We start from the raw sequence: 16,076 nt of genomic DNA on the forward strand, positions 1-16,076 counted from the left end.
CCCCCTTTCTCAAAGCAAAAATGCTATTTCAGATAAAAACAGATCAACTTGAGAGCTGACACAAAGAAAGCACTTATTGTGAGACCCCAATGTCCAGGGAACAGGTAAGGGGCAGAGACAGGAATCAGATCAGGGGCAGGAGGTGGAATGAATGCTGCCTTTATAATTATTCAAAGTGTGTGTATACATTTTGGGACACCTTGTATTTTATTTCCAGCATATGCTGGAAGTTGACACATAATTAATGAAAGTTTGTTGAATTAGTTTATTCTTCATGGAATTAAATTGCTCCTACTGTATTTGCAGAGAAAGACTGGCTATTTTGGCTCATGTAGAATGTCACTGCTTTCCTGTGCCAGGTTTTAAAAAAAACTTTTTTTTAAAAAAAAAAAAAAAAAAAAAAAAAAAAAAAAAAAAAAAAAAAAAAGAAGTCTAGCTGTTTGACAACAGATGGCCAAACCCCATTTTAAAGAAACATTTCAAAAGCCCTCATAAACAGATTATGGTTCAATTTTTAGAGGACAGGAATTACTTTTGAAGCTTGCATCTCTGTCAGCTGGAACTTGTGATTTGAACACAGTTCTTGGAAACAGTCCATACTGAAGGTACAGTATAGTTTTCTAAAGCCCCTGGTTCCATGAACTGTCTGGAGCAGGGAGAATGATGCACCAACACAATGGCACCAGCCCCCTGCAATCTGATGGTGTCTCTCAAATGCTGAAGAAAGAGATTTACTTGCCACATGGACAGCAAACATTCAATGTTTGACTCAGACCAGAGCACAATCCAATTTTTAAAAAATTTGAAATATGACTCAAAATAATCCTTCTGATTGCTACCAGTCATCCCCAAATTATAAATTTAACCTCTAGCATGCTGTTACAGAGAAAAATTATAATTAAGATATATTCTTTCAATTTGCGTATAGGAGAGATCAAAATTTAATTGTAACCACAAATCTCTAACACCAAAACCCAAATTCAGAAAATAAAATTGGTACCATTCTAGTAATCAGCAACGAATAATCAAGTCCAATCATCCATTTATATATCATTTCCTAGCAGTATTTAAATATTCCTCCTCTAAGTACTAAACTAGCAGTTAGCATAGTGTTAAATTTTTTATATGTCCAATATATCACCTCCTTGCCCTGTATAACCAAGTATTTTACTTCAAGGGATTGGACTGATACCACTAGAAATATAAAGAGACATGCGAATGAGTGGGATGTGGATAAGCAATCAAGAGACTTTCTCCTACATGTTACTGACAGAACTGCTAGCATTACTTCTTACACCACAAACCAATATAGAATTCTAAGAATGTCATTAAGCCTCTCTAAGCTGGTAAAAATATACACAGCTAACATCAAATAATAACTGCAGTGAAATTTCACTGCCAACGAGTGATTTTAGTATAGCAATTAGGAAATTTGATGGTTTTTGTATTTATTTTATAGTAACAGTAACAATGTTTTCATGGAACCAGTCATCAAAATATATTTTTCCTTCATTCAAATAAGTCAGGCTAAGACTAATGTTTGTGGATGATATACAACTTTATCAAGGCTAAGAGAGAATCTAGAAAGTTAGGATTAAGGTTAACATACTTTAAGAGTCTGAGGCTCTCTGCTTTCTAGCCTATGAATGAAAAATATTCCCTCTGCCTTATGAATGAGACTTTGCCAGGACATGAGAGGCACCATAGTGCTTTTCAGAAGTACAAGAAAATGCCCCTGTGCTCTTCACAACAGTGTTTCTCCCTTCAGTTCTGCACAGCATGCTGTTCATCATTAGGATACAAAGCTTATTTGGTTTCTTTGTGATGATGCTACACTCACAGAGCCCTTTTACATTCCTTGGGATAAAAAGAACTTCACAAATTATTCAATAACTCTCCAATTTTCTATTTTTCTGTGCAATTTTTATTTTCCCACTTACCTCTGTATCATTATTGAGATTCCACAAATCCAGCCTCCCCATGCCATCCACACATGCAAACAGAGCTGGATGGGTAGGTGACCACATAACATCATAAACATAGTCTGAATTATCTTCGAATGAGTATAAAGGCTTGTTATTCTGAAAGGGAAAAGTTGATTCTTAGTGCAGTCAAAATATGACATACATTCAACAGGTATAACATTTTATGATATTTAACTCAGTCTAGAAAAAGTTCCCATAATTTGTTTTACTATACCGTATCAGGAGTTATGGAACTAAGAATCAACTATTGGATTGCATTTTCTTTTTAACTTATAGTTAGCCATACTGTTTTAAAAAAGGAATAGAAGGTACTTTAAAAACATTTGTCAATGAGAGGATTCTAGGAAGAGGATACCAATAGCACTGTATTTTTTGAATATCCACTAAATCTCTCCATAAACCCAGATAAAGTATAGCAAAATCAAAGATTCACAGACATCTACAACAAGATCAGGATGTAAGCAGGTAAAAACAAACCTCTGACAAATACAAGACCTGCACAGTATGAGCTTCTGTGAGGCAGGGCATGTGGGAAGGCACGCGGGCTTCTGACAGCCAGAGAACAGAGCCTCACAGTCAATAACAGATGCTTAGTAGCCAGCATGGGGGTCAGTCTAACAGCAGCAGAAACTGCAAGGGATTTCGACACAATTGCATTTATAAATAAATGCATACAGACTCCATGTGATAAAAGTAAGGTCTAATGGTGCAGTCTGAGCCCTATAAACTCTCTAACAAACCAAAGAGTCCTTTAAAGACCAAGTCTGACCAAAGAGAAACTTCTGGGAGCAGTATCCAAGTTGTGGAATACAGCACAGGAGGGGCAAAGGAAAGAGAAGGTGCAGATACAGGTGGTGAAGAGGAACAGAAAAGGCATATCTCACATAGATGGGTAAAGAAATATATAGAAGGCATATATCAGATCAAGAGAGAGACAGGTAATGAAATATAAAAAAAGCATATCTCAGAGAGAGAGGTAAAGACATATCTGCTTTGCAAGAAACACAGGAGAGCTTTCACCTAGACAATACAACTAGAAAAGCTATCTTTTCCCATTCCTTCCCTCTTAAAAGAAAACTCATTTCACTAGTAGACAATAAGCAACAAAAGGTATCTTAGTCGAATCCCATACAAAGTTATCATGACAGATCTTCAATAAGGGTGTCATAACAAATGGGAAAAGAACAGTCTTTTCAACAGATGAAACTGGGGCAACTGAATATGCACATGCAAAACAATGAAGTTGGACTGCCTCCTTCCTCACATAGAAATTAACTTAAAATGTACCACAGATCTAAATAGAAGAGGTAAAACTATAAATCTCTTAAGAAAAAGCACAGGAGTAAATCATTGTGACCTTGGATTCTGCAATAGTTTCTTAGATAAGAAGGGAAAAGCACAAACGACGAAAGAAAAAGTGGGTAAACTGGGCTACATCAAAACTAAATACTCTTGTGCTTCAAAAAAAACCCTCAAGAAAGTGAAAAGATAATTTATACAATGGGGGAAAATATCTGAAAACTCATATATCTGATAAGTATTAGAACTCTTACAACTCATTAAAAGGCAAATAAACCAATTAACAATTGGGCAAAGGATTTGACTAGATTTCTCCAAAGATCTACAAATAGCAACCAACCACTTGAAAATATGCTCAACATCATTATCCATCAGAGGGATGCAAATTAAATGACAATGAGATATCATTTCATACCACTAGGATGGCTATATAGGACAGATAATAACAAGTATTGGTGGAGGATGTGAGAAATTGGAACTCTCAGACACTGCTGGTGGAAATGTAAATTGGTGTAGCTGCTTTGAAAAACAGTTTGGCCGTTCCTGGAAATGCTAATTAGAGTGACATATGACCCGAAATTCTTCTCCTAGGTCCATACCTAAGAGAAATGAAAACACCGCTTGCTGGCAACCAGAAGCTAGGAACAGATTCTCTCTCAGTGTCTCCCAAAGTATCCAACCTTGTCAACACCTTGATTTTGGACTTTTAGCCTACAGAACTGTAAGAGAATAAATTTCTGTTCTTTTAAAGCCACCTAGTTTGTGGTTATTTGTTCCAGCATCCCTAGGGAATAAACAGAGTAATTCTGTATTTTTCTGGGGTAACTGGGTAGATCTAGATTAATAACCAAAAGAGTCCCTATAGTAAATACATGAACAGTGAGGTGCTCTCAAAAGAACTGGGAAATACAGTTTCACTTGGATCAGAACAGGAATAAACAGATCCTCTTTAAAAAGAAATGATACCACCTTAGACGGTTTAACTCAGTGGACAGAGTGTCGGCCTGTGGACCAAAGGGTCCCGGGTTCGATTCTGGTCAAGGGCATGTACCTTGGTTGCAGGCTTCTCCTCGACCTAGGCCCTGGTCAGGGCGCGTGCAGGAGGCAACCAATCAATGTGTTTCTTTTACATCAATGTCTCTCTCTGCCCTTCCCTCTCTCTTCCACTCTCCCTAAAAATCAATGGGAAAATATCCTCAGGTGAGGATTAACAAAACAAAACAAACAAAAAGAAACGTTATCCAGGTCAGAAATACCTTCCTTATAACCTGCCAACAGGACCTTTTTGAGAAGACATGTGTCTATTAAAAACAAAAGAAATACAAAGAAGCAGAGTCTTACAACAAAATACAGACAGTATCCAATATAAGCACTGTCTATCTAGGAGAGAGTCTCAATCCATGAACTGTGAGAAGTACCACCCAGGGCAAGACTATCTCTACAGGAAGATGAATGAATCATGCTATCATTGCTTGATGCCATTAAACATTCAAATTAGAAAACTTCCTTTGTTCCAATTGCTTGCTCACTAAGCAATCTTCTGATTATAATTTGGCTTCCCATGTGGGTTGTCTACAGGGAAACAATGAGCTGGTCAGGCCAGCATGAGTATCGGGGCTTTTTGACAGTTATTTCTCATTGTAAATTAATAAATTGACCTTCTCCAATGTATCCGTGTCTTAGGAGCCTGTCAGTTCCAGTCAGCACTCCCTAATCAACTCTAGAAGATGGACAAAATTGAGTTTCTAAATATGTGAAGGACAGGCTGGACACTGGTCAGCAGCAAGTTACTATGGTCAATGCTGCCACTCAGTCCCAATGGTCAGTAGGCTTCCTCACGAAACACCCCAATCTCAAAGCATTTTTTCATTTTAACTTGTCTAATGTGCACAGTTGCTATTCCAAGAGTCAGTAAAATATCTTTGACCCTGTTTTAATGCTTGTATTCTCTGAGCGTTAAATAGGGAAGTTGTTAAAATAAGGAGGGGATTTAAGACATCAGAGACTGTAACAAAATTTTAGGGTGTGTAAGGATTACAAAAGTCTGAAAACTACCAATTCTAAGAAATTATCACATTAACAATCTTAATTTTGTCACTTTACAGTAAATATGGTTTGATAGATATTGCTCTGAGACTAGAAAATACCGTGTATACATTAAAACACTTTGTCCCCCAAATAAATAATTTTTACAGTTTAAGAGTCATCTGTAACAAGTATGGTTAAATGTAATGGAACGAATCTTCAGGTTACTTTCAAGAAGCTTTTATTTCTCACATATTCTTCCTACCATTTTCAAGCCTGGAAAAGTGCTTTTTATTGTGAAATTTCAAATTTGGTATTTTGAAAAGGTAACCATATCCTCCAAATAAATTTAGAAGCTGACTACAGAAGTAGATTACTTTAAATTAAAGTTGAGGCAGTGCCAAATTGAAATTTCTAGGGATTTTTTAGAGGATTTACAGAAAGGGGAAAAAAAGAAGGACTCTTGTTTTGCTACTGGGGCACAGCCAAATCTTAAAAAGTACACAGATACAGTGATATCTAATGGTGCATTCTTCCAGTTTACAGAGTGTAGAGATAGAGAAGAAAAACACTTTAAAAGTATGTTAAATTCATGAATGTAAAGACACTGGTTTAAAGAGTTTAAAATAGAATTGAGAGAATGTTTTTAAAAAGAGTATTTAAAAGCCTTATCTGCCTGTTATTCATCACCATTATGTTAAAGAGCACAGAGGTTCTATCAAGTTATTTGACAGGATAGAAATAAATACCAGCAACACAATTAACCTTAAAGTATAAATCTAAGATCAGAGCAATGACACTGGGAGCCATGATACTGGTAAATAAAAACTATTTACCCAGCACATTGTTATTGTTTCATTCTTCATACAAAACTGTTTGTGTGAAGAACAATTCGAATAAAAAGTAATTCTGATGAAGTTTTTGAAGGCCCTTGGGCATGGATAAAAACACCGTTCTACAGTGGCCCATTCTTTGGCCACTAACTTTTGAGAGGTATGTATGTGTGGGGAAGAGGGAAGAGGCATATATCACAGTTGAATGAATAAGAGTGTTCTATACGAAGCTCAGGGAAGAAAGCAATACCTAGCCCAAAAAGAGATATGCCTGCCTGTCATTCTTATTCAGAGACAGTTCTATGTTAAAATACAACAAAATACAAGAATGAGAAGATATCAACCACCAGTCAACCAATAATATAACAAAAGCAAGCATCAGTTAGTCTGCTTCCACAGATATAAGTTCTGTTCTTGTTTAGGCAAGATGGCCCCTTCATTTTTCAGTCCTGTTAGCAATACACGTAAAGATGAAAGCCTTAAGTTTAAAGCTAACAGAAGGCTAGCAAACTGAAGCCCTGAGATACTCAAAATAATAAGAAATCTACAAATAGATAAATTCTTTTCAATTACTAAAAGGACGCTAGCCAGAAAACCTAAGAGACGTAATGTCTCCTGTGCTATACACAGGACTACTAAGGTGAGAGCACAGCCAAGTTCTAGCCACTTATACTGCTGCCTGCAGCCTATAGAGAAGCAGTGGCTTCATCTTTCCAATCCTGCCTCTTCCTTTGGTTTTACTAGCTAGTTTACGCATTTCTTTGGAGGAATCTTCCTTCTCTTTTCCACGATGTAAATCTAATTAAAAGAAGGAAGTCAAGAACATTCCAAGAAAGAAAATAGACCATTGACTAAATGCATTCAGGTTCTGTCTGATACCCATGAATGGAAAAGGAGGAACTGAACATTGTTAAGTGCCTACTACATGCTACACACTATGTTAAGCATTTTTCTGTTTCCTTCATTAGGTTTAAGGTAAGTGCTATTTTTCTACCTGCTAATGCCAAACTGGAAAATGCTTAATTTTAAAAGGCAAGGTTTTAGAGGCGAAGTCTTCTAACTCACTTCATATTAGACTGAAAGAAAGCATCAAGAAAAGATAATAGTGAACAGTGAGTTAACTTGAACTAGATTTCTGAAGCTAGTATTTGATAACTGTAATAGCAAAAAACAGCTCTTAAGACTACTAGGTTTTCTCAAAATATTGAAGAACAAAATAAGGTCTCTAAACTTTTTGTCTCATAATGAATTATTCAATATTTAGGATAAGGCAGATGGAAACATGAAAAATGTAGCTTAAAACTTAATTTAAATAGAATCTGATATTCTGAATATACGACTTTGCAAGCAACAATGTAATAGTGCAGAAAAGCTAGAGAGCAAAGTCAAGGCACTTTAATTTTAAAACAGGTCAAGTGAAATTACAAGGCCTATCACAGGAAGTAACATTCCTGACCTGACTCTGCCTTGAGACTTTCAGTGAGGTAGGGCATTGTCACATTTATCTGGAATTGCTGGAGAATCAGGAAGTACTTCATAACTTAAGTGGGGGTTTTGAATAACTGAAACTTATTAAAAACAGAAAATAACTATTTAAATTACTTGTTTTGGAAAACAAAAATACATATCCATCTATAACTTTATACAATACTTTCTTTTTAAAAATTTCTTTTAGAATTTATTGATTTTAGAGAGAGGAAGGGTGAGAGACAGAGAGAGAGAAACATCGACTTCTTGTTCCACTTATTTATGCATTCAATGGCTGCTTCATGTATATGTTCCTGACCGAGTTTTGAACTTGTAACCTTGGTGTAATGGGATAGTGCTCTAACCAACTGACCTACACAGCCAGGGCATGCCATACTTTCTTTTTTTAAGAAATATATATTTTTATTGATTTCAGAGAGGAAGGGAGAGGGAGAGAGAAATAGAAGCATCAAGGATGAGAGAGAATTGATCGGCTGCCTCCTGCACATCCCCCACTGGGGATCGAGCCCACAACCTGGGCATGTGCCCTTGCCTGGGATTGAACCTGGGACCCTTCAGTCCGTAGACTGATGCTCTATCCACTGAGCCAAATCAGCTAGGGCCATACTTTCTTAATGACTCAAACTTATTATGTGTAGCTTTATCAAATAGGACTTATTGTACATTAGTTTTTATCTGTCTTTTCTCCATTTTTCCATCAGTTCTATAAGCCACTGTAGTCTGAACAAACCTCTAAAAACTCTCCAAAAAAAAAAATGTCTGACTTTAGTGCTGGGCTGTGTGACAGCTATTTGAGGTGCTATGCAAGATACTCAGGGGCTTTTTCTCCAACTCAGTTCAGGGCAGACAGTCTGTGCTCAAAAAAGCCTGAAATAGTTGGAAGACTGGTGTTTGTGTGTGGGATGACCATATTTGTCAGCACACTTTTATGAAAACTACAACCTCTAGTAGCTCACTTATGCTCTGTCTAACTTCTTATCAAGTTTGATCTATCAGTTAATTATGCTAAGCTATTAGAAAACTTTCCATCTTTCCTATGTAATACTAGAGCACCACCTTGTGTTAGAAACCTAAGCAAATGAGCAGACATCTGTTTTTAGATACCTTAGTTGTCCAAAGCTTTACTGTCCAGTCAAATGATGAAGTGACAAAAAGATGTGAGAAGTCTACTGCTCCCACAGCTGCATGACAGTGGATGCCAGTGATTGGTCCTTGATGTCCCTCAAACATCTCACTGATTCCAGCTTTGCTGTTTAATCAAAGTGAAAATGTTAGGGAAATCTCTGTAAGATAACCAACTTACAAAAACATTATTTTACAGTTTATTTATCAGACTTTGACATAATTTCAACACACTTAACTTTGTGCTCATAACCTATCAGAATAACTGAAATTGAGTGTTACTCTACTTGGTAACACTACTAAAGCAATCCTATATAATAAAAGGCTAATATGCAAATAGACCAAATGGCAGAACTGAACCAGTTGCTATGATGTGCGCTGACCACCAGGGGGTCTGTGCGGAACATGGCAGGCAGCGGCAACAGGTTGCAGAGCGTGAAACATGGCGGGTGTCGGCCATGGCGGGATGATGGAGCAGGTGAGCAGGGGGTGTGGACCAAGGTGGGGTGCCAGTTGCTGTCATCGGGGTGAGCCTCTGGTGGCTACTGAAAATTCTTTGCTCCTGTGCGCCACGGTCCCACCCAGAATTCGCACCTGCTGCCGGCACTGGCCCCGGTCCCAGTCGCTTAGCACTGCCAGCAGGTGCAAGTGGCGGCTGCCAGCCCTGATTGCCCCTAAGGGCTTCTCCACCTCCCCCTGCTCCTGAGGGGCCATCAGGGACAGCAGCCGCTGCTCACACCCGCTGCTGGTGCTGGCCCCGATCGCTCTGCCCCAATCGCTCTGCCCCAATCGCCCCGCAACATCAGCACATGGGAGTGGCGGTGGGGGTGGGGCTGCCGGCAGACAGGGGACCGGAGGCCACAGCGGGAGGGGTCAGGTGGGGGTGTGGAGGATGGGCCGAGACCTGTACCTGTGCCCACCGCAGCCTCATGGCCCACAGTTCCTTTCAAGGTGCATGAATCTGTGCACTGGGCCCCTAGTAAGTATATATTTGAACCATAAACATGATGTTGAAAACAGAACTCAAAAGTTCAATGTCTGAAGTGGTGGAATAGAGATAAAGGGATACTACATGTAAGAGAGAAAATCTGGACTACTTTTAAATCAAAAGCTTTGAAGTGAAGGTGATCTGTATTTGAGATGAAAACTGGACATTCAATTTTTTTTTAAGGAAGCAATTGATAAGGTACAGCTAGACAATTTCAAAACATATTGAACAGCAGGAGAAATACTAGTCAATTTAAAATGTGTACGTGACATTACAATTATCAGGAGGACTCAACTAAAAGCTCAAAGTCCACATAAAATAAGAAAATGGCTGAATGTCTTATTTACAACTTTAAAGGTCAATATGTGGCATGTGTATAATATATTTGCAATTGCTGAATGTTATTTTCCACCACTAACTTCTGTAAGCATGTGCACGCATACAAAACTACACCACAACTTTCAACATCCAGAATACATCATGATCCAAAATAACCTTTGATTTTTAAAAAATTGTTTTAATTTTATACACCTGACCTCAAATAATTTGTCACAAAAAATGAGTGACTCTAGGATAGATTTCTACTTAAACAAGGGGCAATTTGTTTCAATGAGATTATTCAGGGAAAAATTTTAAATAATTGCAAATTCCAGTTTAGATGTACCTGCCATGGCGGCATGCTGTGTACACAGAACCTTCTTCACTCCCAACAACAAAGTTGTTGACATCTCCAACAGGGAAGGACATTGATGTCACAGCTACTGCCTTTGACTGTTTATGAACTAATTCCATGCTGTCCTGGATAGAAAAAATTCAGGAAAATATTTTGTAAACTTGCAATTTTTATTTTTTAAGAAAAATTTATATTTTTAATTGGTTTGTAAACAATTCTTTTATTATACTTCTTATATAAATTGTCTGAGTAAGTGAAGCAGGTTTGAAAATAAGATATATACAGTAAACTATATTTAACACATGTTTAGATTTATAAACTGTTACCATAATACCATTATAAAACATTTATGAAAAACATAAGCTGGGGTTTATAGATTTAAAAAATAACATTTGCCTCAAAATTTCAGAGTTTTCCAAAATAAACCTACCTGTGGATGGGAAAGCATGTCCAGACTCCATGAACAAATTTTTCCATCAGTAGAGATGCTAATCAGATTATGAGCATTTTGTGTTCCAACGACATTTACACAATATACAGGATGCTGAAGAAAGAGAGATTAAGGTTTTCTGGAATTATTTCACCAAGAAAGTGAAACAATTTTTACTGCATAATCATAGATATTCTCTTTCATATCAAAACTATCTCATATCTTCAGGGCATTTTTAAAGTGAAGTTTGACACTATTCTGTTGATTAACAAAAGGATGTCTCAGAAGAGAAATGGGTTTCTAATAAAACAAATTTCCAGAAAAACAGAAAAAAGGCCTTTATTCTTGGCTGCTAAATGGTAAGGAATTCACACATCAAAGGAAACACAGTCTGAAGCTACTCTGAGGGGCGCTACTAAGTATTTAATGTGAAGGAGCACAGAGTCTAATGGAAATAACTCCTTTACTTACTGTGTGTGCAGCAGCTGACAGTGGAGTTCTTTGCACTGGAGTTCTTTTATTGCTACGGTTATCCCACAGCACAATTTGGCCTGAATACGTACCGCCAACAACCAGATTTGGATGAAATTTTGCAAATGTAGCAGACATCACAGCTGACTGCAAATCAGTAAGATTTTTTTATTTAAAGTTCAAATGTTAGAAGCTTGACAAGTTATAAAAAAGCATTTTCCCCTTCATTATAAGGTATTAGAGGTTATAAAAACAAGTAAATAAATTCATTTTAAAATTTTTACTTTGTTCCAGAATATAAAAATTTATTTTTGAACAGTTTTTGCTTAAAAGTCTAATACAATGATTACTTACATAAATATGTTTAAGTAACTTATAAAGAAAGGAAAATATTATTTTATTCAATTATAGTATTAAGTCAAAAGGTAACTGGCTTTGCATTAACCTCTAACAATAATCTGACAACAGAGTATATGCTAGCTTTGATTCAGTTAAGTGCTTTTCTTCAGAATTATAATATTATTAAAAGATTATAACTTATGTAACCAAAAAAGGCTTGCAAATTCTAACCTACTAAATCCTCTTTAAAACTCTGCATCTGTTTCCTACTTCACACATATGTTTTCACTTAAAACGATCTAGTTCCAACTCCTCAGGCCTTGTATAAGTAATTCAGTGGGCCAACAGTCTAATTGTATATTCAGCAAATAAGTTCCTAAGAAACACCCTGTAGAAAAGACATTTTAGAAAATATTTCTTTTATACAATCAATCACAATAACAGAAAATCACAACTGCAAAGAACTTTAGGTGTGATTAAACATTATAAGAGAAGTCAGAAATGCTACAAAAAGGCAGATCATGTTGAATTGAGAAGTCTTCAGTTTTCTGTTAACATCTGTTTGCAAATATGGGCTGGTTTAGAAAATGCCAACCCAATAAAATCATTATGTTGACAAGAAAAGAAAAAAGGCACTTGTCTAAATGCATTAATGAATTCTTAAACTTGGGAAAGACTGTTAAAAGACCATCTTACCTGGCAGTGAAATACATATTCTGGGGTAGTTTTTTTGTATTTCATATTCCATACCAGGGCCACACCATCCGGCTCGTGAGGAGCATCTTCATTGTTATTATAGGAAGCCACGAGTAACTCTGGATACTGCTCACAAAAATCAAGTAGAAAAAAAATGCTATGATAAGAACTGTTTTTACATTCTTAGTTACTCATTGTCTCTATCAAATTATTCTGAAATATAAATACCTAATACTTCATAAAAAAAGAGGTTTCTCTAGAGTTTGCTTATTGGAATGTAACATTACCTTAAATTAGTTATTTAAAATGCTTTAATTAACTTCATTAATATATGTATTACAATTTTATCCAAAGGATTTGGTGAGCAATTGAAACTGGGTTTTGGCATAAATAAAATCTTGAGTTTTAAATATAAGTAATGTTTCCAATAATTTCTTCCACAGTTTAATAAGACAAAATGAATAAGAAAACATTAGATCTATCATCTATTATTATTTTAAATGATATATACTGATTTAATTACACAAAACTTCCATGATTAAAATAAAAGGTGAAGTAATTTAAGCAAAAACAAAACAAAAAACCACAACTCACAGATACAGACAACACTATGGTGATTACCAGAAGGGGGTGGGGAGAGGTAGAAAAGGGTGAAGGAGGATAAATGGTAATGGAAGGAGACTTGACTTTGGGTGATGAACACACAAGCAATATACAGTTGATGTACTATAGAACTGTACACCTGAAACCCATACAATTTTATTAAACAATGTCAGCCCAATAAATTCAATAAAAGTAAAAAAAATTTAAAAAAGAATAAAAATAAAGGAGGAAAAAACAAAAATGAATTAATAGCAACCAGTTTTATAATTTACCTGAGATGACCAATCCAAACAACTAACAACCCGATGCTTTGACCACCGTTCGTCAAAAAATTGTCGATTTAATGACAGTTTTGCACCTGCTTGAATCTCTCTATAGAAAAGACCAAATCCAGAAAAAGGTGGTGTTATAACTTCTTACTCTTAATGTAATTTAACATTGCTGAAGCCATAATTTTAGCAGTTAAACATTACCCTTCTTTGTCTTCCAAATCTCTGCCACTGTAGTCAAAGAAGATGTTAATCTGCTCAGAAAGAGCTCTTTCTACAATTCTTGTGGAATGGTCAAAGAAACTTAAAAACTCTTCAGTGTGCAAGATTTGTTGCTTTTCTTCTTCAGTCAGCTCATGAGGGGGAGCTGGAAAACAAATGTTTTTCTGAAATCTGACTTATGTGAGTCAAATCAGGTCAACTCACTATTACAGTTTGGATCAATGAATGCCACACATCCTTTTACAACCAGATTCGTCTCTTTAATTTAGAGCATTTTATTCTACTTTCATACATAAACAATAAAGGAAATCTTAATAGGAATCAACTAAATTTTTTAAAGTTAAATTCTTTAAGATACCTTTACTATCATTTTCCTCATCTTTCTTTAAAATTTTCTCTTCTTCAGGTTCAATAGGTGGTTTAGGAGTCACTACATCATCTTCTTCTTCTTCATCTGAAAAAAACAGAACAAGAATTATTTTTATGAAAATAACTGCTAATTTTTGAGGTCATAGGCAGAAGGTATCACAACTCTTCACATAAAAGCAAAAGCAAATCACTGATAAGACAGAATAAGTACAAATAATATGAATTTTGGCAACATAATTTTGAAGAAAGAATTATGTAGAACCTCTTGGTTTTTTATACATACCTATGTAGCATCTTATCAACAGTCATTCCAAATTCTGTAGCTACAGAAACTGAAATAAAATATGTAAGCAACTAGGATGAATTCCTCAGGGAAATCTCTAAAAGCTTGCAAGGTTTATCATTCCAGACAGAACAACATGCAACTCCTATATAGTTTTATGTAGCATGCTGACACATTAATGCTGTAGAATGAAGAAAATCAAATGTCGAAAATAGCCTACAGAGCTGGCTGCTTACTTGTGATCTGAAACCATCAGTGTCTAATGGGTCTTCATATGGCATAAAGACGGCTTACATTAACTCTCAGGTTGCTATTTGAGAGGCAGGTTTTAAAGATAATAGCTATGAGACCACATTTTCTATTCTGTCATTTTAAATGCAAGTCTCATTACTACCGTTATATAATGTGGCAATAAGCACTTAATGTTTTCTTGAATAAAAATATATATTGAGATAATACATAATGTTTAGAAGAATTTTTTATTACTAAATCTACTCTTATATTCCCAAACCAGGAAATAACTTACAATCACTTATTTTAAAATGTTATAGAACATACAGATCTGCCTACTCTTTCACTACATACTGAGATGGGTTTTTATGGAGAAAACGCTTTTTTTTTAATTGCGGAAACAGATGTGTCATTTGTCTATGGGGGAATAGCAGCAGGCATCTACAGCACAGTGCATCTCAAGTAATGAGAGCCTATTCAATAAGGGAACTTTCCTTGTTAGTTACAGTCCTTTCCCTGACCCATGTTTGAAATTATCTAAAACACACATATATACGACGGACACAAAAGAATGGTCAAGGATGGGAACCAGCTGCCAAGTCATGGTCCCACAGCCAAGCCAGCTGACTAGATAGCAACAACCAGATGGCATTGCTAGGATTGTGTCTTTCTGCTACAAGGTGGCAATGGGATGGCATAACATTCTTCCGCTTGACTGCTTCCAATCCTGTCTCTCCCCACTGGCAAGCCCATGCAATTACCCGCACTCCAGGGGGCCTACAGATAAGCCTTTGCCCTGCAAACAAAATGCAGCTTGTAGGCCACACCAGCTGCCAAACCACACACATAGTGTTAGGTTTGGAGAGCTATGAAAATCTTTCTAACTCTATAGTATAGACAATAAAAATATAACTGTAGCTGTAGGGAAGAAAGCTTTAAACGACACTGTATAATGCACACAATGATACAACCTCCAACTTAATCAAAATGATAATGACGTATGCCAATCCTACATAACTTGAAATAGAGCGATTTTTACGTTCTGACAAGTTTACAGAACTAGGATAAATGGCACGAATGATTTCAATATATGCTCATACTTTTGAACCAAATGGTGAAGGTTAAAATTTTTCCTTTCAAGGGCCTCAATCAGCCACAAAGGAAAACAGTAATCACTGCCTTTTCAGCCAGCCCAACCGCATTTGTCAGCCCTTTCTCCGTCAATGCAGCCAGAGCAATCAACCTGCCAAACATTCAGAATGGAAAAACAATCTGAAAATACAGGGTATAATGCACCTGCCAGTGAAAATGGCCATTTCAAGAAAAGCTAGTGATCTCAGTGACCCCACTGAGGAGGCGGTAGTGCAAAGGGGAAAGAACACGTAAAAGAATTCTTAGTGATCGCCACTCTCTTGCACATTGACACTTCCTTACAAAGCATGCCAATTACAGCTTTTGTGCTACTTAAAAAATGAAAGCTTTTTTGGAACAATATAATCACACAGAGAAACAGAAAGACAGTACTCCTTTTTAGATGAATTCTCATATACAACAGATTATTAATCTGAAAACAGTATAGCTGGTAACAATTCTATACTGCTCAAACATTAGAACGAAATTTTACTATAAAGTCACCTGCAAGTGTAATGTAATAAAATAATTTAAGTACATTTAACTTAAAAGTTAACTTTTAGAATAATAGGATATTTACTTCAATTAAAAATTAAATCTGGGAAAAAAAAAAAATATA

The 16,076-nt window shown here is 36.2% G+C and overlaps 1 protein-coding gene across 10 annotated transcripts in view; it reads right to left on the bottom strand.

The window, feature by feature from the left end:
- DYNC1I2 (dynein, cytoplasmic 1, intermediate chain 2) overlaps positions 1–16,076 on the bottom strand; it is a 51,376-nt gene that overhangs the window by 4,002 nt on the left and 31,298 nt on the right. For all 10 annotated transcript variants that reach the window (XM_015561987.1, XM_006760637.2, XM_006760636.2 and 7 more), the window contains 9 exons: positions 13,802–13,897; positions 13,426–13,588; positions 13,225–13,324; positions 12,350–12,475; positions 11,315–11,461; positions 10,844–10,957; positions 10,405–10,538; positions 8,735–8,879; positions 1,941–2,081 (listed from right to left, as the gene is read on the bottom strand). In XM_015561987.1, coding sequence (XP_015417473.1) covers positions 1,941–2,081; positions 8,735–8,879; positions 10,405–10,538; positions 10,844–10,957; positions 11,315–11,461; positions 12,350–12,475; positions 13,225–13,324; positions 13,426–13,588; positions 13,802–13,897 — 1,166 coding nt within the window. The remainder of the gene's footprint in view (positions 1–1,940; positions 2,082–8,734; positions 8,880–10,404; positions 10,539–10,843; positions 10,958–11,314; positions 11,462–12,349; positions 12,476–13,224; positions 13,325–13,425; positions 13,589–13,801; positions 13,898–16,076) is intronic.

The sequence above is a fragment of the Myotis davidii genome, unplaced genomic scaffold, assembly GCF_000327345.1.
Source record: "Myotis davidii unplaced genomic scaffold, ASM32734v1 scaffold370, whole genome shotgun sequence".
Classification (NCBI taxonomy): domain Eukaryota; kingdom Metazoa; phylum Chordata; class Mammalia; order Chiroptera; family Vespertilionidae; genus Myotis; species Myotis davidii.